The sequence below is a fragment of the Phodopus roborovskii genome, unplaced genomic scaffold (genome assembly GCF_943737965.1).
Source record: "Phodopus roborovskii unplaced genomic scaffold, PHOROB, whole genome shotgun sequence".
NCBI classification, from domain to species: Eukaryota; Metazoa; Chordata; class Mammalia; order Rodentia; family Cricetidae; genus Phodopus; species Phodopus roborovskii.
The window spans coordinates 7,574,851-7,601,487 of record NW_026125506.1 but is presented as its reverse complement, the minus strand read 5'-3'; the positions used below and the strand labels follow the sequence as shown (position 1 = coordinate 7,601,487).

The 26,637-nt window shown below is 44.4% G+C and overlaps 1 protein-coding gene across 4 annotated transcripts in view; it reads right to left on the bottom strand.

Moving 5' to 3' along the window:
• Window positions 1-26,637, bottom strand: part of Med13l (mediator complex subunit 13L) — a 193,372-nt gene that overhangs the window by 29,221 nt on the left and 137,514 nt on the right. For all 4 annotated transcript variants that reach the window (XM_051176533.1, XM_051176534.1, XM_051176535.1 and 1 more), the window contains 10 exons: window positions 19,383-19,528; window positions 16,702-16,896; window positions 16,286-16,474; window positions 13,297-13,462; window positions 11,519-11,623; window positions 7,929-8,660; window positions 6,805-7,030; window positions 5,804-5,909; window positions 5,367-5,491; window positions 2,685-2,784 (listed from right to left, as the gene is read on the bottom strand). In XM_051176533.1, coding sequence (XP_051032490.1) covers window positions 2,685-2,784; window positions 5,367-5,491; window positions 5,804-5,909; window positions 6,805-7,030; window positions 7,929-8,660; window positions 11,519-11,623; window positions 13,297-13,462; window positions 16,286-16,474; window positions 16,702-16,896; window positions 19,383-19,528 — 2,090 coding nt within the window. The remainder of the gene's footprint in view (window positions 1-2,684; window positions 2,785-5,366; window positions 5,492-5,803; window positions 5,910-6,804; window positions 7,031-7,928; window positions 8,661-11,518; window positions 11,624-13,296; window positions 13,463-16,285; window positions 16,475-16,701; window positions 16,897-19,382; window positions 19,529-26,637) is intronic.

Below are 26,637 nucleotides of genomic sequence, written 5' to 3'. Positions count from 1 at the left end.
GGACACCCTAGAATGGGAGTCACAGGTGGTTGGTTGTGAGCTGCCCATCAGAGCTTTTAGGTCTACTTGCTGTCTATAATAGATTTACATAGGATTTGACATGGTGCCTGCTACAGTGAAGAAAAAAGAAACACCTTAAGTTGAAGGTCAAGGTTCCTTCTTAACAATGCCCCACTTGTAAGGAATTTAAACATGTTTACAACTAGGAAGGCCCACCAAGCCAACTACTCAAAACCCTATATATTAACCTAAAGCAGGAGGAAGGCCTCCAATCAAATCAACACATTTTATTCAAACAAAGGGGAAGATTACTGTTAGGGTTAAGGCTAACTTGAGAGATGTACTTAATACCTCTAACATTTTCCCTATGCTTTCAAAGGCTCCATTTTCACAGAGCCAAGATACCATTTTATCTGCCACAGGCCCACTTTACGAAGCACTCTCCACCATTCTCACCATCAGAGACTCCTAAGGGAGACTACCCTCCATCCTACCCACACCATGGTCAGTACACCTCACACTGGACACTAACTGGAGAACACTGTGCCAAGCCAACATGTCACCATGTGCACCACACACACCAGTGTCCACCTCCCATCAGGGCTTCACTGCAATGCAAACACACCCCAGACACGGGTTCTAAGAGCAAGCCCAGTGAGAAAGTAGAAAGCCTGAGAAATAAACACCAGGCCTCCATACAAAGAATTGGCTGGCACAATGCTGTTCCTATAGAAAGGAATGAGCAACTACATGAAGGACTGGAGAAGGCTGTGGCCCGCCATTCCTCCCAGCTGCCCTGCACCCTCCACCTCATCCCAAATCATGACTCCCTTCTCAGGAGAGCACAGAGCAGGAGCCAGTGTACAACAGGCACTGCTCGAGAACTCAACCGCATGGTCCATCTCTTTCATTGTTTGCCTTCTCTAAGACTCACTCTTCAAAAAGATAGGGTTTCAAACAAAGTCACAGGCAACTGGTCTGTTCAGTGTGTTGATCCTTCATTGTTGTGTATACAAATTAGTAGTAACAGGTCTTTTTCCACCTGCACGTACTAGCCGCATGCAGAGCACAACAGAACTGGACCAAACTGAGAAAAGCTATAGCATAGACATTTCCAGAGAGCCCCCAAGGAAGGATTCAATGACGTCATACTTGCTTACATTTCAAATGACACTTGATACATTGAGCGCAGTAGAAATTCATTGACAAAATTATTTCTGTGAGGTGTCCTGGCTTTACCTTCTGTGCACTCTGTGGGGCGGTACCCTTGTGGGCATTGTATTTCACAGCTTCCCAGCAGTCAGGAAAGCTGAGCAGAGATGAAACATGCCACACGGCTTGCACTGCCGCTGCTGATCGGGGAAACCCTGGGTGTCTAGGCACCGTGTCTGTTTCTGCCCCGCCCTCCACCAGTACAGAGCCACATATGTCTTATACTGATCTGTCTGGCTCTTTACTTCCATGCTATATTTTAACTTGTATTTACTGATTTGCTTTTCAATATTTTTTTTTTTTTTTTTTTTTTTTTTTTTTTGAGACAGGGTTTCTCTGTGTAACAGCCCTAGCTGTCCTGGTATTACCTCTATTGACCAGGCTGGCCCCGAACTCAGAGATCTGCCTGCCTCTGCCGCCCAAGTGCTGGGACTAAAGGCATGCACTACCAACATCCAGCTTTTAACTCATTTTTTTACAACCTGTACTTTAGCATCAGTCCATGCTTTCCAAAATAATTGCCTTTTAAATAAAAAGAAGCACTAGCACATATTCTAAGCATGACACTGTAGGAGTTGCTGCATGTGTGGACAGCCTCGGTTACACCTTCACACTGCAATGTCTCCTGCTGTGTGCCCTCACACAGACACGGAAAAGAACAACCGGTTTAGCACATGAAAATCAACACCTGACCTACATATATGTACATATGTCTTTCATATGAAATCCCACGTTGGTAAAATTCTATAGTGCAGAGTAATAAAACAAGAAAAATGTTTAATTAAAAAAAGTACAGCAACTGGCTGGCTATCGTTATTCATTTCTGTCCATGTCATGCTGGAGAAGGCTTTGCTATTTTAAAAGCTATGGATCTACTTAAACTGTCAAAACCGAATCTCTGTTCATGTCCCACATCTACATTTGAGTAAATCAGCACTACATTTATAGGTTCATAAAACTTTTTGACTCATCCTGTGACATGGTGGTTTTCCCCTCAATTTGTTCTCATTACCAGCTGAAGTGGATGAGCAGAAATTACAGGGTGATTTGCAATGGCACGTGTCTGTGCAGGGCCCACCCTTCTTCAGGAAAAAGGCTACACTGCTCTGTCCTCTCATGTGCATGCCCTAACATCAACTCCCTCCAAAAGAAACATCCAGTACACAAGGGATCTGACAAACTCATTATCCATAAGCCAGGCACATTTTTGAAAGCTGGAATGTTTTCTATAAAATCCCATAGTGGCAAGCTCTGAAAGTAAGTGTGCATCCTGTAACCTATGAGAGAAGCATCCCAGCCGGTCTTCCTGCCCTGTAAACTGTAGCTCCACTCTTATAGTTTGAAAACCAAACAGTGTGGCTTCAAATGAGGATGGCTCTGTCTCCGATCAGCTTCGTGCCTTCTCAGAGGCTCTAACTTCTGAAGTTTTAGTTCTCAGTGACAACCATGCCAGCCCAGGCTCCTGCACCTACTTGGTGGGTAAGGGCCAGCCGCTCTTCCGTCCTTCCCAGGGGGCCGCTCCTCGGTCCCAACAGCAGGCATTTTGGATGAGCGCAGTGCAGGGGACACAGCCTGAGAACAGAGTCGTACTGTTAGAAGGCTTGATGTGTACGCCTACTGTTTCTTCAGAATAAAGCAGTACATCTGTGTGCAGCTCCCGGAACACCTGCAGGCAGCAACACCAGGGGCATGCAAACATGTTTCTCAGGAAGAAAGAGCAAGCCAGACTGCTCACTGGGGCCTGGTGGTCAGACTGCAAGGCCTTCAGTGACACTGCTTCAGGTGGGTACCAGGTACCAGGTACCAACAACACAGTAGTTGGCCGGTGGTAACCATAGTGCCTGGCTGTGGGAGGAGGCAGCTAAAACGGTGATATCCAAAGCTATTGTTTTATGTTCTACCATTCCCATTTAACAAATAACCTCCATCAGTACAAAGGCAGCTACATCCAAGAACCTCTAAATGCACAGATAACTATCAGTTATTGAGAACAAGGCAACTAATTTCCTTACTAGGAAAAAACACCTTTAAGAACTCAAATGGGCTGGTCACAAAACAATCTTACAGATAGAATACAGTTCAATGTGCAATTAAAATCAAACACATCTGACTGTTCAGCCAGCAGCCTCTTACCTCTACCCACTAGGTAGACTAGTTTTATCAAACAAATGCTAGAGTTGAAATCAAAGAAACTTATTTCAATGAAATAAAAATTCGATTGGAAATGTTCAATTTCCTTTGTGTTTAATATTGCTTAAAATCTATTCTCTAAAGAACCATTTCTTCATTAAGGCCAACAGTCAATTTTAACTTGTACAGGGAATGAAGTCACACATCCAGAGTAGACAGCTCAGGCACTATGAGCCATGGCCATTAACAGGACAGAGTCCCCCTCCCCCCACACGCACACCTGCTCTTCTCTGTCCTGGTCTTACCGCTCCCGCCCCTTGGCTGACTTGATTGATTCATTGTCCTACCATGGTCCTCATGCCCCTCCACCCCAGCCTGGCCTGTGTTCACCTTTCTGACAGTCAAATTCAAAGGGGGAACTCACCAAGGCCCAAGTCAACAGCAAGGGTGCGTGTCAATTCTCCTAGCTAGTTGGTTACCCTGCCACGCCCTTTTCTTTCAGGTATCAACTATTTTAATTATGACTCCTGTGTTCCAACGTACCAAAACAACGAAGAGGATATTTATTTGTTTTCACTAGGATTTTTAAATCAGTCTGTAGAGTGTGCAGACTGATTTAGACAATGCACATGCTGCTTCCAGCGGTTGTGCACTCAACAGAGTCCAGGTGGGAAGGCTGTGAGTCTCCGCAGCCCATCCCTATGTGAGGGACTTCAAGGAGCAGACCAGCAGGCCCCATGCTTAGCAGCTTGTTCCACACTCGCCCAATGCCCACCCTTCGATGACCCCACTCTTCCCACCTCTCAAGTCACGTCCCTTCTTCAAGGCCATTGTGATCTCATCCTCTTGACGGCATGTGCAGCATAAGGCAGGGCATGAGATCTGCTAATCAGCTACATTTTAGTTTAAAGTTAGAAATCTGATCCCTACTTAACCTGGGGCCTCAATTTAAAGCCCGCTGCCCTGGCCCCTCTGCACTTCAGTGTTCAGCATCCTTAGATCTGGTCTGTGGCTGAACTCACAGCAGTACATAGATTTGCAGGCTGTTTACCTAATGTTTGTTTCCAGTACAAAGCTAGCAATTTAGGCAAACATTTACATTTGTCAGCTGCTTCGGTCACCTGTCACAAGGGAACTGATCATCAGATTATTTTAAAAGTTTATATAAAACGGACAGAGAGGAAGGAAGATTAAGCAAATAAATGGAGAAAAACAACTAAGTTCTGTGAAGAGAGCGTGTCTTATTCAGCTGCAGCGAGCGTCCCCAGCAGTAACAGGTGCTGGTGTGTGCCCAAAGGCACACAGATGAAGAGGGTGAGCACACGAGCCACCCACTCTTAGCTCAGGCAATCTCCAAAGAACTCTGATTCTTCCCCGCCATGTGTCTACACCCTCCTTTCCACCACGGCACCGCAGCTCTGAACAGTACACAGCACATGTGTAGCTCCCAGATGCACACGAGCTGCTCAGTTATTCAGGAAGAAACGTTGTGCCCATTATCTGAAAATCCTCATCTAAGGAAGCATGCATGCGTCTATGGTCCCTTAATATTCAGGATAAAATGTGAAACATTTAATATTTACAACTATAAGAATAACGATGTAAAACAAACAAAAGCACCAGCAAATAGTACTCAAAAAGTTCAAAGTACAGGAGCCTTTTTGAAGCTAATTTAGCACCTAAAACAGTGGTTCCCAAGCTGTGGATCATGAATGACCCCTTTGAGGACAAATGACCCTTCACAGGGGCCTCATATCAGCTACCCTGCATATCAGACATTTACACTGATTCATAACTGCAGCAACATTACAGCTATGAAATAGCAATGAAAATGACTTTATGTGTGTGTGTGTGGGGGGGGGGTCACCACAACATGAGAACTCATTAAAGGGTGGCAGCATGAGGAAGGTGCAGAACCATCTAAAAGAGTCCTGAGTCCAATGAAGCAAACTACAAAGAAAACTTGAAACGCTGGCCCAGCTACCACATGGCAGGTCTCATATATGCAGCCACAGCAGACTTACCCCAAGCTCATCATCATCAGAGTTATCAAAGATGTTGTCTAAGTCGTGCAGGGAAGGTGCCAAATCTGTCACCTGTGTAAGGCTCCCAGAGCCAGCTCTGCCAGCAGCACTGTCCTGTCGGACATCTGCAGGAAAGGAGGCAAGGACACAGAGTGAGCAGGCTCCTCAGCTGAGGGAGACAGAGAAGGACATGGACTGGACCTCAGTGAACAAGGTCTGCTGGGAATTTCCTTCCTATGTCCTACTTAAATTTAGACACTATTATTTCCAAATATGCTTATCAGCTTTGAAAAGAACTGAAAAACAATCCACGAAAAACATTAAAGTTGAGATCAAATTACTGCTATAGCAATAAGAATACAATTTAAATTGAGAAGGATCTCCTTTGCATTTTACTTTAGCAACAATCCAAGTGAGTCAAATAACAATGTACACACCTGTTTTAGTAGCAGAACTGAAAATAGACATGGCATTTTTCCCATCAGGCACCGGCGTGGAATGACCTGGTGTAGTGACATCCTTGGTACCAAATCCATCCTCTGACTGTGTAATAAATTCAGCCAAACAAAACACATGAACAGCAACCCAAAGTGTGGGATATGAGGGAGAACACAAAGAATTAGCGCGTCGAATGGAACCTGCTATGAGCAGTGTGAGGAGAAACCATGGTCTACGCAACCAAAGGGAATCAAAGGCGAGTCCTTGCTCTGCATTACACAGAATCAAGGACCCCATTTCTCTCCGACCCTCTAGGTGTTCTCTGTGCTTCTGGTGGCATCTGCCCACAGACTGGTCATGCTATCAAAGGCTGCCTTAAGTAATTGCAGAGATGTTAAATGATAGCACAAGCCTTTGGAGCTACGCAGATCCTGTACATTGTCCCCTCAACTCTACTGGCCTCTCTAACTGCCAAGCTTCCCTACTCTCTCCAGAACACCTCCTTAAATGGCTAGAGCCGGCAGGCACACCCAGGACTCACTATCATGGCAATGGAACCAGACCAGCTCTATGAGCAGTGGTGACATGGATTCAGAGAACATACAGGCACAGCTCTGATGCAGTGAAGGTAAGCACTTCATAAAAAGATGCACTCAACATTGTTTGCTTTACATTGTAAGTATTTTGGGAAATATTGTAAAAGAAATAAGCAGGGAGCATAGGCCAACAACAACTAGCATATGAGGAGGCACGTACGGTACAAGCTACAGCCTGGAAAATATGCAAATTCCTTTATGTTCGACTGACTGTGGAACAAAGGTGAGCCATGACATAAAAAGGGACAAAGCACTGTTCCATACAATAGTACCAAGAGCATGAGGATGAGGACAGAGCGACCAGGCAGGACCACCTCAGACATTCTGCCTCAGGAGACTCCCACACACATTGAACAGACACCAAAACCCACAGCCTGCTGGACTCCCTCTGCAGTAAATGGTACCTTGTTCTTTTTTAGGGTGTCCTTTTCCGTTCCCTGCTTGCATTTCTTATTTGCTGTGAAGATGTATTTTATGTCACCATCCTCAAAGGTGTACGGGTCATTAACTTCTCCCAAAGTGTCTCCAGGCTGCTGGGACAGAGGTGATGGGTCGAGGAAGGGGAGTGGCTGCACCTGAGGCTGCTCATCCTGCCAGATTTTGAACCGCTTGTTAGGTTGTGCTAAGAGTCTAAAAGGGAAAATAAGTGATAATGTGAGTAAGACAAGGTAAAATTATGCTATTTTCAAGGCAGTATTATGACCTTTAAGTGTTAAATTATTTACCGTATATACGTTATACGTGCACGCACATGCACCATGTGAAGGTCACAGAGTCAGCTTTCCCCTTGCTGGGGTTAACTCGGGCCATCTAGCTTAGGCAGTACTGAGGCAGACAGGACAGTACTCAGTTCAGAGAGCATAAACACTCCATAGAAAAGAGAAGGGCTCGGTTGCCAGGCCTGGTCTAAGTGTGTTTGTCTGCCCAGTCATCTTACCCACCCAGTATTTACGATTGAAAAGGAAGTTTAAAGTGAACATTGACCAGGTTTTTGTTTTTCAAGATCTTAAGCACGATTACATAGAAGGAAGGCAGCTTTGTTAGTCCATGCTGTCTCTGAGCCCAGATTCTACAGAAAACACAGGTCATCAGCATACAATCCCGTGTCAGATTCCTCAGTCGGTGAATCAGCACAGAGATGAGGCTGCAGGGAAACTCAAGTGAGGTCGCCTGCACCAAGGGCTGTGAAAGATGGGTGCTCAAGGGCACTAAGAGCACTCGTACCAGACAACACTGAGTGTGCAATATGGGAGTCTCTTAAAGTTACGTTCTTGATTAACAAATAGTAGCCCCCTAATAAATAAATACACACTGTGTGTACTAAATGCCAAAGCAAGACCTTTACATGGCATGTATCCACACACCACCACATTGTTAAGTCTCATGAAGAACAGGGGTTTTGATTTGAGACACTCTCTAAGTGCAGAGTCTATAAGAGAAAGAGAAGTCTGGCCCCACTCTGTCAGTGAAGGCTCAGCAAGGGAGAAGAGGGCTTGGATGTCAGGGTCCCACCTGAGGGTCACCTCACCTTTGCAGTGCAGTGCTCTCCGGGTTCACGTCCAGTTTGGTGTCAAATCTGTCCCCTTGGAGCTCTGGAGGCCGGAACTCAGCATCTTCACTGGACGGGAGACGGAAACCCTGCCACCACTTATCTGATGACTCAGTGTACGAGGGCCTAATCCCACTATATAAGGCTGTCTCGCTGACCTCTGCCATCAGAGGCAGTCTTTGGCCTACAAGGACAGTTCTGTCATCCAGCGTGGACAGCTGCTGAAGTTCTAGCCCATTTCCATAGAGGGCTGGATTCACAGGGACAGAAGGTGGGTCCAAACTCTCTGCTTCCTGACCTCGTGGCTGAGGGCTGAGTGTGGGCGGCAGAGGGGAAATGGGGGAATGGGGTGAATCCATAGGATTCAGATTCATTTGCTTGCTTGTATTTCTGGAAGGCACGGCCATTTGCTTATCATACTTCCGACTGCTTGACACCTCTAAGGAGGCATCTATCCCTGCAAGCCCTAGCTTCTGTCCAGACGCATCCTGCTCCATGCATAACTCTTCGGCCACAGAAGGCCTGTGGTGAAAGGGCACCAAGGGTCTCTTTTGTAACTTGTCTCCTTTTTCTTGTCTTTCTGCTGTTTTGTGCTTAGAAGAAGCAGGAGGTGGTAAGGATGAAGATGATGGGGGTCCTGCACTGAAGCCTGGCTGAGATACTGTGGGAGGTCGGCTGGGTCCTACTGTACACCGCTTTAAAAGTTTATGCCTGCAAGGAGAGTTAAAGTGAAGTCAACACATTCTCAGATACAGATAACAGCATGACTGCAACATCACAAGAGAAGGATCTCTGATAAGGGTCTATCTATCTTCCTGGGAAAATGCTGGATGATGCACATATCTCAAAGAGCTCCCAGCCCAACTATGCTTATGATCACAAGTACCCAACAGGAGGCCAAGAACCAGACACATAAAAGCTCAAGCAGATTAAACCGTGGACACAATGAGAAATATAAATTAATATCCCACTAATCCCAAATCTTGCTAATTAGACAAGAGTTTCAGATAACCTACTCACACTACATCTTAAGACTACAAGGTTAAATGACCAGATAAGGCAAAAAACCAAAAATTCAATTTCTATTTTCCAACACATGGCTTAAATGACTTGTAATACTGTAAACTGTGAATAAAATTACTGTGTTCCACCCTCCAAAGTGTGAAACTAAGATAAACAATATCACTTAACTAGACAAATATACTAATAGCCTTTCCCCCAACTATATCTGGGGGAAGAAATGTGACACAACTATGAATCTGAAACACTTGTGAAGGAGGTCAAAAGCTGGGAATCAGAACACACGAACAAATGTACATAAGCCCCATCTCAGCAAAGAAGCCACATTTGCCCACACTTCTTGGCAACCACAGGCCTGAGGAATGGCTCAGTCAGACCACTAAATGATGCCAAGTTTAGACTGCTCAGCCAGGTTCCCACAGCAGGTCAGCCAGCTTCTCTGTCTGTAAATCACTCCTAGGGAAGACTGCACACTCTCCTGTGATGCAGCAGTGACTCTCTGAGGCCACTTGGGTGGTATTAAATTACTGCTGCATTGAACTAAATGATGCCCTTGTGGGCAGTAAAGTGGATTTGTGTGGCATAATGGGATGCTTTAGTGGGACAGCAGAATGGCCGCCCTGCTCCATTCGGCTGTTCAATAGTGAGAGGGGTGGACCACTCCATGGGGTTTGGCAATCCTACAGCAGAGCATCAGCAAACACTCTGATCAGACTCTTCACTACTCTAAAGTAAATCTTAAAAACAAATGAAGAAAAAAGAAACCCTGACGTGGAGAAAGGCTATCAAGGAAACTTCGGGAAAGGCATATTGTATACAAAGAGAGCACAGTGACCAGTGAGGACCTCATCAGTGGTCTGGCTGTCTTCCAGGTGCTCGTTCCTAGCCCTTCCTGCACAGTCCTGGACTTTCTTGGGAGGGGTGAGCTGCACTTGTCTTCTGCAGGGCTCTTATGTAGACTTTGCAGAGCAGGCTTTGTTGTAACACGTACAAGCCAGCTCTTCCAGCTCCATCAACAACTCAGCTGCACGATGTTTAAGAGCAGGAATGTGTCCTGCACCAACAGCATGTGCCAAAGCCCCAAGTACCAGGGAGCCTAGCCTCAGCAATGTGCAGAACACCAGTGGCTTCAAGGAAAGGCAGTAGACATCTTGGAGGAAGTGACTGTGATGGACCAGATTCAGAAAACAAGAAAAGCCACCAGGAGACCAGAGTAAACACCAAAGTAGTGGGCGGGTCTATGGGGAAACAGATAATGTAAAGTTATTTCTTGGGGCTTAGATCCAAGGCCATGTGGATAAAAGAGTTAGGCAAGTATTCTATCATAAACCCGTATGCCTGACGTAAGGGTGTTTCTCAGTGGCCCCCAACAAGGAAAGATGAGAGCACAGGGTCTGAGAAGGAAAGGTAGCGTGTGGGAGACAGTGAAGTGGCTGCTCGGAAAAGCCTTGGGAATAAGAGTTTGGCTAAGAACTTGTGCGGCAATCCCAGAGCACAAAAAGTAAAATATTTATTTGCTTATATGTACTAAAAATGCACCCACAATAATATATGGTAGCTGATTTTCTTTTAATGTGATACTAATAGGCCCAAGTTAAACTTGCTATAGTTTATACCCCACATACTTGCTAAAGGCACACCCCTCCTCCCAATTCCCAATAGCCAAGGGTCAAAATATATACATGTATTCAGCTACTGCAAACCACATTTGCCCCAAGACAAGAGGGAGAACACCATGCACTCGGATTGGACAAACAACTCGGAGTGAACAAACAACTTCTCTACAAACCTCAGCCACAGCGTGTCAACCATGAGAGTGACTGGGCTCAAAGTGGTGGCTGTCTACTAAGACTACGCTTGGTAAGAGCACAGGAGCCCGGGAGACAAGAACAGGGGCCAACAAGAGCCTCTCAGAGTTGATGGAAAGAGTGCATTCCCTCCCCCAAGTCAATCCACTAACGCCCCTGCAAAAGTCCTGAGCTGAGAAACGAATGGTCACCTTCTGAACAGACATCTCCAGGGATGTTTCTAGAAGGCCTATGACAACCACAGGGGAAACCTATGTTTCAGAAACTCTAGACACATGAGTGACATGCAAGGCCTGCTCTAACCATTAGCTGAACTGGGAGACGAAGTTTGTCTCCTCCTAAAAATTAAAAACCCATACTAACAATCCATGGCAGCGAGAGTTGAGTGCTGAGTTAAGGGAGGAAAGGGGAACCATTAGGGGCTGTCAAGACACTCCAGGGACAAGCTACGGAGACACCATGACTACAATAACTTGCTTTCAGCAGGTGCTACAAACACCACCTCTAAAGGTTAACAAAAATCAGCAACCAAAAGGGTTTGAGAGGTCACTTTAATCAAAGTCCTGTTAACCCCAAATCCTGACCACAGAATTATCATCTGCACATCACACAAAACTATCCCTTTCCTCACTGGAGGATGTTTCAAAGCAAAGATTGAAACACAGTGGCCTGTGTGGCTCGTGGCTGGCCACCGGCGTGGACCAGGCTCTCTGTGGCTGCTGCTTGCCTACCCAGACCCACCTTGAACAGGAACAGCTGACTCTTTGGGTTGGGTCCACAAAATCCCAAGCAGCAGGATTGTGAGCAGGCTCTTCTTCCTGGGTGGGAGTTGACACCTGGCTCCTCCTAGAAAGGGTAAAAATGTGACAAACTCGAGTTAACTCATTCCTTTATAGAGAAAAAGCCCCCTCCCACCATTAAGGAGTGAATACATTTTACATAGTAATGGATCCTGCTGATAAATTAGTCTACCACAACTAAAGAAGTGAACTGTCTGCTATCTACACAGGAACACAGTTCAAACACCCCTCCTTACATTACAGATCACCTTACATTTAGCATGGGCAGTATTTAGAGCAATGGAAAAACACCCAGTATCATTCATTGTTGTTTCCTTTTAGAAAGTCACTTCTGCCTGGCATGTGCCAGGTCTGGCTTTATTATCATACACTTACAGGCACACCTGCCCCCTCCACCCTACCCCCAATACACACACACACACACACACACACACACACCCCTAAAAAGATGAATTTTTAAATTACTGTTTGACAACATCTACAAATTATATATACACTGATATGTTGTATGTTAAAACCCCTACATTATTTAAAGGCAATATTCTAGCACTTTATGTGAACTAAAAAGCAGAAATCAAAACTATCTCCCACACCCACATCATTGGTGATAAGCCAATGGAAGAGAGACCACGGACAATGCTTGGGGATTGTTTCCCAGGAGCTGATGCTGCAAACTCAATGGGCGGCTCTACAGCACTCCTGAGACACAGCCCCTTCCTGTGTGTCTTGGCTCCCTACCCTGTGCTAGGAAGTGAAGGCCGCTATCTGTCAAAATTAACAGAGGTCTGAAGCTAGTTTTGAATAAAAACAAATGACAGTGAGAAAGAAATGCTAACTGGAAATTTATGTAGGCAGTGAAGATAGAAATAAAATATGCGCAATGATTATTATGATGGAAAAATCATTTCCAAGTGATTGGGGATAGTCTTCAAGTTCTAGACCATGATTTCTATACAATTATTTTAGAGTTTGTCTAACACATATTCAATGGCCTATTCCAGAATCAATTCATCTCAAAGAGTATTTAGCATCAATTTGCTAAAAGCTTGGTCCAAAGGACAGGTATTAACCTGCACACAGAACCCAGGGTTTGTGGTTCACAACCACCCACAACTCTAGTTCCATGGGATCCAACATCCTCTTCTGACCCCTGTGGGTACCAGGTGTGCAAGTAATGCAGATATACATGTCCACAAAAAAACCCAAACATATAAGATAGAGATGATAATAATGTGTGGCTGTGTGTGTGTGTGTGTGTACATACACACATATTATACATACACGCACACATAACATGTTAAATAAAGCAGGCAGAAAGGAATGGAGACGAAGAAGAAGCTGACAGAATGCGCACTGGCTGTAAAAACAGGGCCAACACATGACGACCACTGTCGAAGAAGTTTGTTTCCCTTTCACAAAGCAGCACACAAAGAAAGTCACCCTGATTGCCATTCTGACAATCAGGGTAAATCTCTGAGCTGTCCCTACTGGCAAATGTCACAGAAATACATCTCCAGATGTTCATGAACCTGAGAATTCTCCACAACAATCACAGCAGATAAAGAAGTGTTTTGCTTTTTAACATCTTTGCTTTATGTCAAATTCCACTAGTTTAAATATCAAAAGAACAATTTGAAGCCCTCAGGTCTGGTCACACAGTGAGTTGACCTGCCCTCTTCACCCCACTGTCAAGGAGACATGACTATGGTGCACACATACTTGGACTGGGCTCTGTTGAGGATGCATTCCTTCCAGACTCGATGGACCATACGATTGTGGAGTTTAGGAGGGATCTTCCTCGATCTCTTTGGACTGTGCATAGTTATCATCCCCCCATCTTGGGAACTGAGGTGACTGGCAGCACTCTGCAAGCCTCCACTCTCACCTGGAAAACAAGCACAGCTAGAAAATCAGGATTGCCACAGATGTGTGTGGTACACTGACTGTTGCAGATTTTAACTGACAATCCTACCCCACTGTCTACAGGGACGAGGAAACCCACCATACTGCCCCGCAACACACACACCACTAACCAACCAATATCAGCTTGCCCAGGTCTGTGTGACTCTGTATGTTCTCTCTTAAGCAGCAGACCACTCACACATGGGAAAACACACAGCAACATCTTATCCCATATGTTTTAGATGCAACTTAACTTGTAAGGAAGGGGTCATAATTGTAATATAATATTAAAAACGCAAACACGCACTACTGTCCTGAGTTCAGAAACTAAATGCAATCAGTACATTGTGGGGCAGACAACAGCACAGCTCCATGCTCATCTAGCTAAACAGCTGTGTGTAATAAAAGCACACGGTGCCCAAGCAAGACAAAGAATTTATCAGCACACAGCTTCTTGTGTAGAACTGCTTGCCTTACTCCAACACCAGTTACCCAGGCATGGCACTAACATATTGTCCCCACAGGCTGTCTTAGGAGGGGAGCAGGAAGACATCCCATGGCATTGCTCCTCTCCCCATCCTTCTGGTCATACCCACTGCGATGGCACTGGTTGCTGAAGTCCTTGCCATTCTCATTGCACACAAGGTCAGTCTAACAGCACCGTCCAGTCAACTCAATGGCTTTCTCTTATTTGATTTAATAAATGTACTGTGGGCGCTGTCCTCAACAGAACAAAAGCACAGAGCCAAGACTAAAAAGGTCAATGTCCAGATGCTGGGAAAGCTGCACTGCTATCTTCAAAGTGTATATGAAGGCTCCTCTATAATACTGATACTCTCCACAACGACTGCATCACGGAGTTTAGACCCACCCCCATTAAAAATAAAAAAAACTAAAATCAGCAACACTGACACTTTAAACAGCTAAAGCACCTTTCCCCCAAAGCACTAACACTGCTGATGGACAGAGTAGGGAGTCGGGAGACCCCTTACTTCACTACTAGCTGCTTTTTTTTTTTTTTTTTTTAATTTTCAAGCTTAGTTCACTGTGTGAGGTAATTTATTTTCCAACAGATTCTCAAGTGTCTGTCTGAAGAATTAGACAAAGAAGTCGTCATCGAGGTAGACAACAAGACTCCCATGGCCACGTTGTAAGTGGCAGAGTTAGCACTCTTCATGGGAGTGAAAGTTGCCATCTCTGGTTTTCTAAGTCTCTAAAAGAGGCAAGGATGGATAGTGTCTAGAAGGACATGGTGGTCTCAGCAACACTAGCCAGCCAGCCCGCTCGCCCGCCATCCCCAGCTGATCTATCAGAAGAGCTTTTGGCAGTCAGGAGCAAGGCAACCCTCTCCCTTAGTGAGTGGCCGACAGACAGTGTCATATCATAGCTCAGCACTGGGTCGTGAGGCATCTGGACTAGTTCCTTTAACTACAAAGACACTAGAATCTTTAGTGTAGATTATTTCAGAGAGCGAGGAACAGTGGGAGAGCATTTCCCCCAAGGACTAGTGCAGTATGATACACAGAGCCCAGGGGGAAGGTGTGTGATGATGATCCAGGGTTACAGAAGTCACAATAAAACTCATCTTGGCCAGAGCCTGTTGCTTTTGAACTGTGAACTTGAGAGTTCTGAAGTGACTGGATGCCAAGGCTGGTTTTACAGTTAACACGAATTTCACTAAGTATCTGGAAACAAGCTGATAAACAATCAAATAAGCAAAAATTTAAAGTGGTCCAATTGTTAAGAATACAAATTTTTAAGTAAACTTTGAACTACTCAAAATACAGATAGGGTCTTTATATCACTACGAAGCATAATGAAGTATTTCCTTTTTCAATCTAGTTATACTAAAAGTTCAGCTCTGCTCTGTGTCCTGTGTGCAGCCTCACACAAGGCTGTGGAGGGATGTGCTGACTCACGAGTGCTGCACATGAGGTGCTTGCATTCCGTCTGTGTGCACCCTCCTGTATAGTGTAAGCCATCCCTGAATTATGTGTACTGTATAGCGCACAAGTGCTGGAGGATTACCAATGGAAACAAGCTGACTATAGCCACAAGTGTCAACACAGGAAATCTGCCACTCAACACAGAGGACAAAACTTCTCAATTCAAGCAATCTCTCCATGTTGCATGAATGAGTGTGTGACTTGCCAAGTGTTTGCATTAGAGGACAGACCACCACAGGACACAGCACCTACTCAGAGCCCTCATGCCATTCTAAGCTTGTCACAAAGAAAAAGAATGGCTGCATACACTGGGGGAGGGGGGTAGTGGGGGGGTCTGCTGGGGGAAGTGGGATACTGAGGGCATGCCCTCGGGGACTGCATCTTGCCCTGGCTACTTGCTCCGTGTTCTTTTCACTTCTTATCCAACAAGAAGCAAGGAACTGCCTCCATGACTCCCTACCACTACAAGGCTCTGCCCAAAGTTACACGGCCCAGCAATGGTGGGCCGACCCTGTGTAAGTGGAAGCTAGACAAATCCTCTCCCTCCTAAGTGCTTCTCTCAGGGGTTTGGTCACCATGACACAAACAAAGCTAATATAGTCTCTGCCATTTGTTGTAAACAAACAGAAACAAGGCAACCACATAGCCGCCTGCCCAGGTGTAGAAATGTGGACTTGGGTGTGCAGAACTAAGAACTGTGCCAACCCTGTCCTTGGAATAAAGACTAAGGTGGCGTGGGCACAATCCTGAGACACACGCACTCTACTTCTCTGCAGCCTCCATCACCTTCACCAGGGACTCCCACAGTGCTGAAACAAAGGCTAGGGGTTCTCCACAGAAACATGCTCCAGTGCACTCACCTATAACCACCTGCTCTGGAGAGGTGGGAGGTGTCAGAGGCATCCCACAGTTACTGGGGTCTTTCACACTACCGAGCCCCTGCTGCGCAACCGTGATGTGACCTCCGACACTGGCGGCACTCTGAGGAACGGGGATGTCATTCTGAGAGATCAACACGAAAGCTGAAGGGTAGACCATCCGGACACCACCTATGAGGAAAGACAGCAAGGGGCAGGCAGGCCTGAGAAAGTGTCCGAACACCCAAGCCCATTGTCACTGTGAAGTACTGCGCGGAGCACACCTGCCTGAACACATGTCCCAGAGACACAGATCAGAGGGCACAGATGCCAACAATCTGGAGAATCTATCCGAGTGGTTGTCTCGTTAAATTAACAATGGAGCTAGAATAAAGTTCTTCAGGCAAATGCTTTCTTACCAACAATGACTTCAACTGCTACTGGGAAGTCATCATCATATCCCAGCTCAGCTTCCTCTCGTGACTCCTCCCTCTTCCTCAGCACCATTGGGTAGAAGTACTGCCACTCCTCAATCAGCTTGCGGGTGGCTGGGTCGGACATCTTGTATGCATGCCCTGTTAGCGTGCCATTTAAGCCATAAGGACTCACCAGTACTGTGGGAAGGAGGAATAATGATCACATATAGTCCTACATATCTGGTCATCTTCACAGTGTGGTTTTTAAGTTTATTTCAGAACTATCTATTTTTTGAGGGCATCAAGAGAGGATAGCATTACACTTTCAATTCTATCAACATATACTATATAAACCATCTGCACATTAAAATCCATGCCTGTCTATTCAATAATGGCTGTTTGACATGAACACATTTGGCATGGATACTGAGGCCTGACCGGCACTTGAACACTAATGTAGATCCTGAGACGCACTATGTAAGTCATACTCAAAAAATAATAGGGCATGTGTAGAATATGCGGTAGCATAACAACAATAAAGCTCCTAATAGTAGGTCTCAATGCACAGAGCCTGAGGCATACAGCGGACTTGAGAGTCCGTGATGAACACTCTCATGCTATGCCCAACTCCAGTCTCCAGCTGACAATAGTTCTGCTTCCTGTCAGTCTTGGAAGCCCACATCATTTTGGTGGAGTCAGAAAAAAAAAAAAAAAAAAAAAAAAAAAAAAACACCACCATGGTACTTATGCTGTGGCCCAGTGAACAGGTCTCCCAAATAATCCTTTCCAGAGAACTCAGGACATTCAAATAGTGGGAACACACCCCCTGTGGCTTTGTGCATGCACTGCATGTACGTGTGCAGCCTTGTGTGTGTGCATGGGTGTGCATGTGTGTGCCCATGAGTGGGAAGCACTCCTCTTCCCCTGTGGCTTTGTGCATGCAGTGCATATATGTGTGCAGCCTTGTGTGTAGGTATACACAGAGGTCAGAGGTCTTCTTCTCCACAGCTCTGTCTGCCACGGCACTCTAGCACTGAGGATATGGGCATGTCACATCCACTCTTAGCAGATGCGGGGAATCAAACTCAGGCCCTGATGTTTGTGTAGCAAGCACTACCTATGCCATCTCCCACACTCTCCACCTCTGGCTTTGGAGACAAATCTCACATAGCCAAAATTAGACTTAATTCAATATACAGCCATGCTTGACCTGGAATTCCTCATCCTCCTGCCTCCATTCACCCTCCAAAAGCTGGGAATACTAGCACACACCACCACCACACCTGGGTCAGCTTTTAAAAAGTTATGTAATTTCTCTATTGGTGTTTATACATTGCCCACATTACTGAATTTCATAAAGACAATTTCTTTCAAGTGTACCACACCCACCCCAACCATTTTTCAAAGCAGCTGGATGATGTGTCACACGAGGGAAGAAAGACAGCTTACTTAAAATACCTGGTCTCTAGGGACCATATTCCTAATACTACCTTTCCTAACTTCTGAGGTTAGAAAATTACTTCTCTTCTGTTTTGACCTTGATATCATCATATACTCTTTTATTCTGAGTGATAATACTGAAGATGAGGTCAGGTCCTTCAAATTTTCAAATAAACATAGAATTTAAATAAATCTGGTTATTTGAAACAGCATATAGTATGTAACATTTCATGTGCTTTTTAAGAATTGGGTTGTTTTAAATTTTGCATGAACTTTATAGTTTCTTCCCCCCCCCCTTGGTTTTTTGAGACAGGGTTTCTATGTGTAGCCGTCCTAGAACTCAAGAGATTTACTCACCTCTGCCTCCTGAGTGCTGGGATTAAAGGTGTGTGCCGCCACCACCACCCAGCTTTATGTAATTTTATTGTTTAATGAAATGTAAATGATAACAGGGGTATCTCTTGGTAAGACAAGACTTAGAACCAGGTGAAAGAATTCAAGGTCTCTTCCTACTTAAGGTAGACTTACCTTCTCCACTTAAGGTGGACTTATTATCTTTATTAATTTTTTTAACAAATCAGAACTTATGGGGGAGCTAATTACATTCTGCATGTCACATCTTTTTCAGCCAGACATTTCTAGAAATGATAAATTAGAATGAGTCCTTTCATAGTTTTTAGCATTTAAAAACTATTATCTGTAGAAAAATCTTGAATTCTTAAGATTAAGATACAGATTTAGAATCCTTAGTGGAATCAAAAAGACAAATTTATTTTAAAATAGCAAAACAGTAAAGATAATAACTGATGAAGATACCAGCGTGTAAAGTCAAATTATAACTAGATACTTATCTACTGTGTGTAATTACAAGGAAATAATACTAACAGCATCATTGGAGAAACTGTAAACTACTATAGAATCTGGGAAGTTAGATGTCACTCACAAGCGGACATCTTTGTCAGTCATTTCACCGCAAAACAACAGACACAGTGACAGCCCTTGGATTCAATGCTCGGCAATCTTACTTTGTTCTGAAGAGGACTGCACAGCTTCACTAAGCCCGTGTTTACCTGAGAAATGGGAGTGGGTCTTTTCTTTGTCATTAATTGATCATGTTTTCAATCTTTAAACCACCTGTTCAAGCCATCTCCTACTACACCCCACCCTCTCCTCCAACACCCCACCACCACCCATCTGGTGGTGCTGGTGCAGGTTAAAGAGCAAAGCCGTGACCTCTGACTGACCTTGAAACGGTGCAGGTGAAGACTGGGCCATGTGTAAATGCTCCTCGCTGATCAGATAGATTGGCTGGTGCTGAGCAATCTCCACACTTGTGCACACGTTACTCTCTCCATGAAGAAAGAATGTGAAAGCACAGGACAGATGCTCACTGAAAGAAAAGAACCAGGGCTTGGTTCATGCTTGGCAGGAAGCAGCACTGGGCAGACTGGGACACAGCTCTGCCCTGCTGGCCACCCAGCCACGCTGCCTCTCATGTGCTGAGGACAAACAGCAGCCTCCAGGTGATGGCACTGCCAGGGTACAAACAGGTGTTAGTTCCTAACACTCACAGGTGTTCTGCAGAGTGTACCTTGACAGCTAGAGACAGAGAATCCACAGGGCCTCCTGCACAGCAAACACTCAAAACCCTGTTAGGTCAGTAAAGGAGGAAACGGACTTTTAAAAAATTACTTTGAAAAGTAATTATAAACAAGTGGATTATGAACAAGATTTAAAAAAAAGCAATGGAGTTAAGACAATTATCCCATTTTAGAGATAACAAAATGGTTTTGCTTATTTAGGTACAATATAACAAAAACGTCCTATTTACAGCTTACAGCATTACCACAGGGTTAAAGTGGCTTACAAAGCAGTAATAGGTTGCTCTCTGCCTGTCATCCGAGCATGGGTGAGAGTTCCAGGCAGGAAGATGTACTGGGTTCTGGGGTCATCCTGGGCTACACAGGGGACACTAACTCAGAATAACAACAGAGCAGTGATGGAGGGAGCTGTGCTTTACCACAACTTGGTGATCCAGTCTCCATAGGGTATTCGGGTGCATCCATCTTATAATCTATTTTTGCAATTTACATTTGATTTCTTTGTTACTTATTTATTGACATGAGGTCCTGCTACATTCCTCAGACCAGTTAAAATCCTCCTGTCTCCCCAAGTAGCTGGGACCATAGTATGTGCCATGACATCTCACTTATAGTTTACCTCAGGTCATGGAATTCTGCTGAAACAATCTACTTCTCCATTTCACACACAATGAGCAAAAGACAGACTTTTAGAAACCAAGTGTCATGAAGTGAAAATTACCGCAGTGGCATATTCTTTCAGAGTTGTTAACTTTGGCCCTGAGCCAGCAGTAACACACCCTCATCCCTCAAAGTGCTCACGAGAACACCTGCCTATGAATCAATGCCATGCCACCAACCAGCCACCACCTCTGGGAAGCAGCTCCCGGTCACAATGTTACAGGGAATATTCAAAGGATTCTTCCAAAACAACCCTTAAATCTTGCTTCTAGTATAAAAGTATACTGCTTTTACAGAAAACAGGATAAGCACCTCATTACCATAAGGGGAAGCACACATGCTCATGTCTGATGCTCTTGTTCACACAAAGTGGCATTTTGTGCTTTACTAAGACTGTGAAGTTTTGTCAATAGGATGCATTTGGTCTTGGAAGTAGATGTTCAGCATAACACTGCAAAAGTATGGCTTATTTGGGGAGAATTTTTTAAAAAACTTCAAGATGTATTTCAAGTTCACAAAAAAGAACCATGTTTAAAGCTATACAGACATAAACAATTATAAAAATGTCCTTTGCAAAAATTGTAAGTATAAACATGAACTATATCTAACATGTGGCAGAACCAAAACATAGTTGTACTGCCTGTGGCCTGGCTAGCTTTCAGCCAAGAGGCTGGCCTGACACACCCTATGTGCACCCATTACTCTCAGGGGACCATGGGTTATAAGAAACTGTTGGAAATCATGGGTGTTCAATACAGCTCTACTACCAAGTACACACACAAAGGAATGTGACCAGTTATCAGCTAGTAAGTATGAAGCATGTGCAAAGAGCTAAAGGGCTGCTGGGTGGTGGTCTTTACCCTAGAGACGAGAACAGAAGCACGGAACAAAAGCAATGCCAGACACAAACACACAGTTAAAAGTAAGTACAGTCAAAACACCGATGCAAATGCTCCAGGGAGAGGGAAATGAACAAAGCGCTTCAGAAGCAGGGGCAAAGGCAGGCGAGCGAGCGAGAAGGAAACCAGGAGCAGATGTGCTAAGAGCGGAGTGGAGTTTGTAAATTGTACAAGGAGCAATGAACGGAGTGAAGTGCCAAAAAGGAAACATTTTTAAAAAGGCAAAAGCACTTGACTCAACAAAAAGATTAGTGTATGCAAAATAGCAGAGAGTTGATGTATTTGTTTTTAAAAAGTTAGTTGACTAAAAAGAACTGTTAAGTAAATGTCAAACAGTACTCATTTGCATTTCTCACATAACCCCACAAAAGATGGAGAAGCATGAATTTAAAAAGAACTGAATCAATCACTTATTTGTACCTTTAATTACTTTAAAAACAAATGGATTTTTTAAAAAGATAATTAAATAAGGCAAGAAAAGTATAAGAAAGAGAGCAGGCTTGGGGTGGGGGCATCCAGACGCGATGGTGGCTGTGCCCTGCTGACAGCTTACTGCATCTCTGAGGATGTGTCTGTCTTCTGCTAAGCAATGGCAGGTGCAGACTACTGCCTCCAGAGGCTCAGTTCTGCCACCACTGAAATGATCAAACTGACTCAGGCACGCTCCAGTGGAAACTGTTATAAGGGAGAAACAGGTTTCAAAATGGTGCAAAAAATGTATTTGCTTCTACCAAGTGGAAAGTGGGGGAAGTACTTGCATGCACAGTTTGCTTATACTGGCATAAAATTTCTGTGGGACAACACAGTTTTAAAGCCTAGCGGTGAGGCGAGTGAAAGGTAATTCACAGTATCTTTTTATATCTTTGGATGCTGGCCATATGTCACACAGAGCAACCTAGGTAAGATCAGACAGGCCCTGCCTCTGGTTCCTGGTGTGTATGATCACTGTCCCTGATACTTCATTCTGTCCCATTTGGCTCTGAAGACTACCAGTGGCTCTGATGCCACATACAACATTCCAATTATATGGTCACGGCACTGCTAAAATGGTAGAGAAGGCCACCCTGATAAAAGTCTGTGTCATCTCATCAGTTAACCTCACATGATAATTCACGGGCGTGCTATTGCTCACTCACCCCTCGTCTCTAAAGATGCACAGACACAGCAGTCTCTGTACCTCTGTTAGGTACTCAAGTGCAATCCAGAAAGTTTCCTCCAGAGGACACGGAGAAAACTATATGGGTTATACTATATATGCACTGCTGGAATCAGGCTTTGACATCGGTGCTGTTCTCATTAGCTAGCTCATGCAAACATGGCTGTTCTCTTGGATCCCTATCATCTGGTGTATTATCTATGTAACAAGACTTCAGATTTGTGAGTCAACAGTGAAAACCTAGGACTGTACTAATACAACTACATACACGTGACATTATGCATTAAGTATTTTAGGGTTCGACATTCTCATTTATTTATTTTATATGTGTTTGCCTGCATGAGTTTATGCACACGGTGTCCTGCCTGAGTCTGAGGAGGCCAGAAGGTGGCACTGGACACCTGGAGTTGGAGTAGCAGGGTTGTAAGACTCCATGTGGGTGCCTGGAACCTCAAGAGCAGCAATCAGAGCCCTCTCTCTGCCCCTCAGGGGGCTGGTATTCATAAAAGCTTCCAGAAGGTGAGAAGAGGGACAGAGGGAAGCAGAAGAGAAATGGAGCAAGGAAGGGAGGCAGTAGACTGCAAGGATGTTGGTGCTGGAGAGCTCCAATCTGTGTGACTGCGTTACTATTTTAGTTTTGTTTCTTTAGGAACGTTTCCTAAGCCCTTCTTTTCCTCCCTCCTCGACACACATGCACATGACATAGTGAACATCCACAAAGAGATACTGTGAATGTACATACATGACCATGTGTATACCTATGTATGCACAACAAACAGAGAGTACTGTTTATCCTCCATCACACACTGCCCTGTTCTCCTCCAAAGCTCGGGCTTGTGTTTTTCAGCTGGGCTGGAAGCAAGCAAGCCCCACCTGTCCATCCTCCGTTCATGGTTGTGCAGAGAGCTCTCTGGACCATTAAACCACCTCTTGGGCCCCTGAGCTTTATTTTTCAAAAGTCACATTTAAGAAAAACAATGACCACGGGAAAGCATTCATAATAATAAAGATCCCATAAGGTTTGTTCTTTGTGTTTTCCATCTGTTTTAAGAAAATAAAGTTGTGTCATGCTTAAAAAGTAAAAGCAAAAAGTATAGTAATTGCCTGGAATTTGTTTATAAAATGTCATTTTAAGTGCCTTGATGCTATTGAGACAATTTATTGAACTGTTTTCAAAGTAAGAACTACACTCTGAGCCAGACTCAGAAGGATGTTGCCTGCTTCAGGTAGGCCCGCTCCCTCAGAGCTTCTCCTTATTTCAAGACAAAGAAGCCACCTAAACAGTTGGTTTCAAAGGACTCCTGGTTAATCTGGCAGTGTGGTTTGTAAATCCCTCACCCCTCAACACACTGTGGTATGTCCCTAGGTATCGGTGTTTTAAATAACGCGTTCACCTGTCTCCAGAATGACCTGTGCACAGGTGTGTAAATATAGAGGACACCCATCCACACAGGTGCTCACTAGCTCAGCAGCATGAGGGTGAAAAGAAAGTCTGGCATGTCACTGCACACTCCTGGGCTGTATGCTCATGGCTGATACTGCGTTCTGTCACACCTGAGTTTAGCTCTGCTGCTCTTTCGGTAGAAGAACATTTGCCCTTCTACTCCTCATCTTTCCCATTTAAAGCAATGTAATACAGGCCAAATATGGCCCCGTACTCCTGTGCACCACAGGGCTTGAGATGTCCTATCCACTGAGCGAGGGTAAACTGGTCATCACTGAGCAAGGGTAAACTGGTCATGGGCTGCACGTAGTTGGACTTGATGCAGGCAGGGACTGAATGAATGTGTAATTTTGTTTGTGATACTTGTCTCTAAAATGTTTGCCTTTCTTCTAAAATTTTCTACCATTTTTTCTAAGACACTAAGAAACATCTAGAGTTTTTGGGTTAAAATATATGCAAAATTTTGGTGAAAATGCTTTACTAGAAAACAAGCTTTGTGAGAATAGGAGCTCCCCACCCCCATAACTGACCCCTCTCTTTACACACGTCCACTGCTACATCGGCTGTTCTTTCAGGAAGTCCTTTCAGGAAGCATGTGGTTAGAACACACAGCCACTCAGTCAAAGTGATGACGGGGACATGAATCATGGCTCTCCCTACAAGAAGCTTACAGGGTGACAGAAGTACGCTTGAGGGTGGTAGGGCTGGGTAAATGGACCCAAGAGGAGAGAGAGAAGGGTTCTAAGCCCTGTCCTTGTTGAGTACAGTCTGAGGTGTGCAGTGTCAGAGTGGAGCTCAGTGCTGTGGTATGTTATGTGCGTGCTCTCCTGCAACTACACCTCAGGTCTTTTTAGCCCAGCTGCCTTTTGAACTTGCAATCTTCCTGCTATAGCTTCCAGAATAGCTGGGATTACAGGCTTGTGCACCATACCCAATTCTATACTTAGAGGTCAGATCTGAGTTTAATTCAGTGATAGCTATATAACACTTTATAAACGATATAGACTGTATAATATTTTATAAATGACAAGAACATCTGTCTGTCTAGCCCTTCCCTCATGCCTGGGATTCAGATCTCTGCTTGAATTCATGTCATTTATGGAAAAGGCTGCTCTGCAGCAGTGTGCAAGCGACATCTGAGGTTGTGGCAGGGTCAGAGGCTAGGAGTTGAAGACAGACAACTGGGAAGCTGCTGTCCTCTGATCTCCACAGAGCTGCGCACACATGCACACAACAAGCAAAATAAATATAAAGTTTACAAAGTGTGGGGAGTGCAGTGCACTGAGGGCAAGAAACTATTTTGTTTTGTTTTGTAAAAAAAAAAAAAAAAAAAAGCAATACAAACCAGGCTGCTTGGGTTCAGCATGGTGTGAGATAGTGAAGTCCACCTCGAAAGGGTTTTTGTTTCTTTTTAAAGATTTCCTATTAAGGTGGATAGTTTTTTACCAAAAGGCTCTTGGAAGATTGTTTACTTAAAAAGCACAAGGGACTGGCCCGCCTTGCAACTGAGGCGCCCAGGAAAGACTAGCATAAACGCAAAGGAAGAAAGTGTCACACTCAATCATTTCACTCTTGCTATATTTTTAAATGGTATTTTTACATCTTGCACTGAGTTTTCAGAATGCAGCTATTACATGTGCTCTCAAAATGTGTTATGAATATTAACAAACTCCTATTCTTTTCAAGGTGTAAGGTGTTTTGATAACAGACTTACAATAGAGAATACATGCAGGTAATTTTATCTATAAAAGCTTTCTGTGTAATAGACTATCATTTTGGAATTTTCTGTGTCGTCATTGACTAAGCCTCTTGCCTAAGTCTACAAGTCCACTGAAGCTTTATGGTCTCCCTGACAAATGTGGCCCCTTTGCTTCTGGTGTCTCTTGCTCTTCAGGGTTCAGCCTTCATCAGAGGGCAGTGCCTGGGCACATTATTCCATAGAAGTCTAAGATGGTCTCAGTATCTCTTTCCTCTTCCTGTAATAAATTAAATATTACAAGGCAATGAAATGACACTATGCATATTATTTTTCTTAAATTTTAAAAGCGTGTGTGTGTGTGTGTGTGTTGAAGGAACACCACAGCGCACTTGGGAGGACAACAAACAAGAGCCAGCCCTCTCTCCCCACTCAGGTCCCGGGCTCAAACTCAGATCCTCAGGCTTGGCGGTAAGAGCCTGGCTACTGAATCACCTCAGAGGTCCCAGCTGCAAATACTTTTGTTCTGAGAGATGGTGCAGAACTTTAAATCTGAATTACCATCAGACTTCAGTGAAGACTCACTCCACTAAAAAAAGTTACCAGGCACATTCTTCTAATGCAGTGACACCTCACTGGACATTGTTAATTCACACATGCATGTGCATGCAACATATGGACACACACGTGTGTAAAATTAGCTTTTTTTTTTTTTTTTTTTTTTTTCCTACCATCCTCTCCTTAGTGCTAAGCTATTCCTTGGCAATGAACCTGTCCTTTGGTGGCACGTTCGTTTTCTGAGACTGCAGGCCTCCTGGACTGGACTAGAGCAGCACACATCTGTGTCATAGCCTAAAGAGCTACTTTTTCTCCCTGGGACCTCACTTCACAGGGCTATAACTCAACTGTCTTTGGTCCAAAGAAGCTGCAAGAGTTTGAGACTAACCTAGATGAACAAAGCAATATAAGACTGATTTTAGGACAGCATAAGGGGCACGAGGTCTGTTCTTGTCAGTGCTGTGGGCTTAGCAACAGATGTCAAT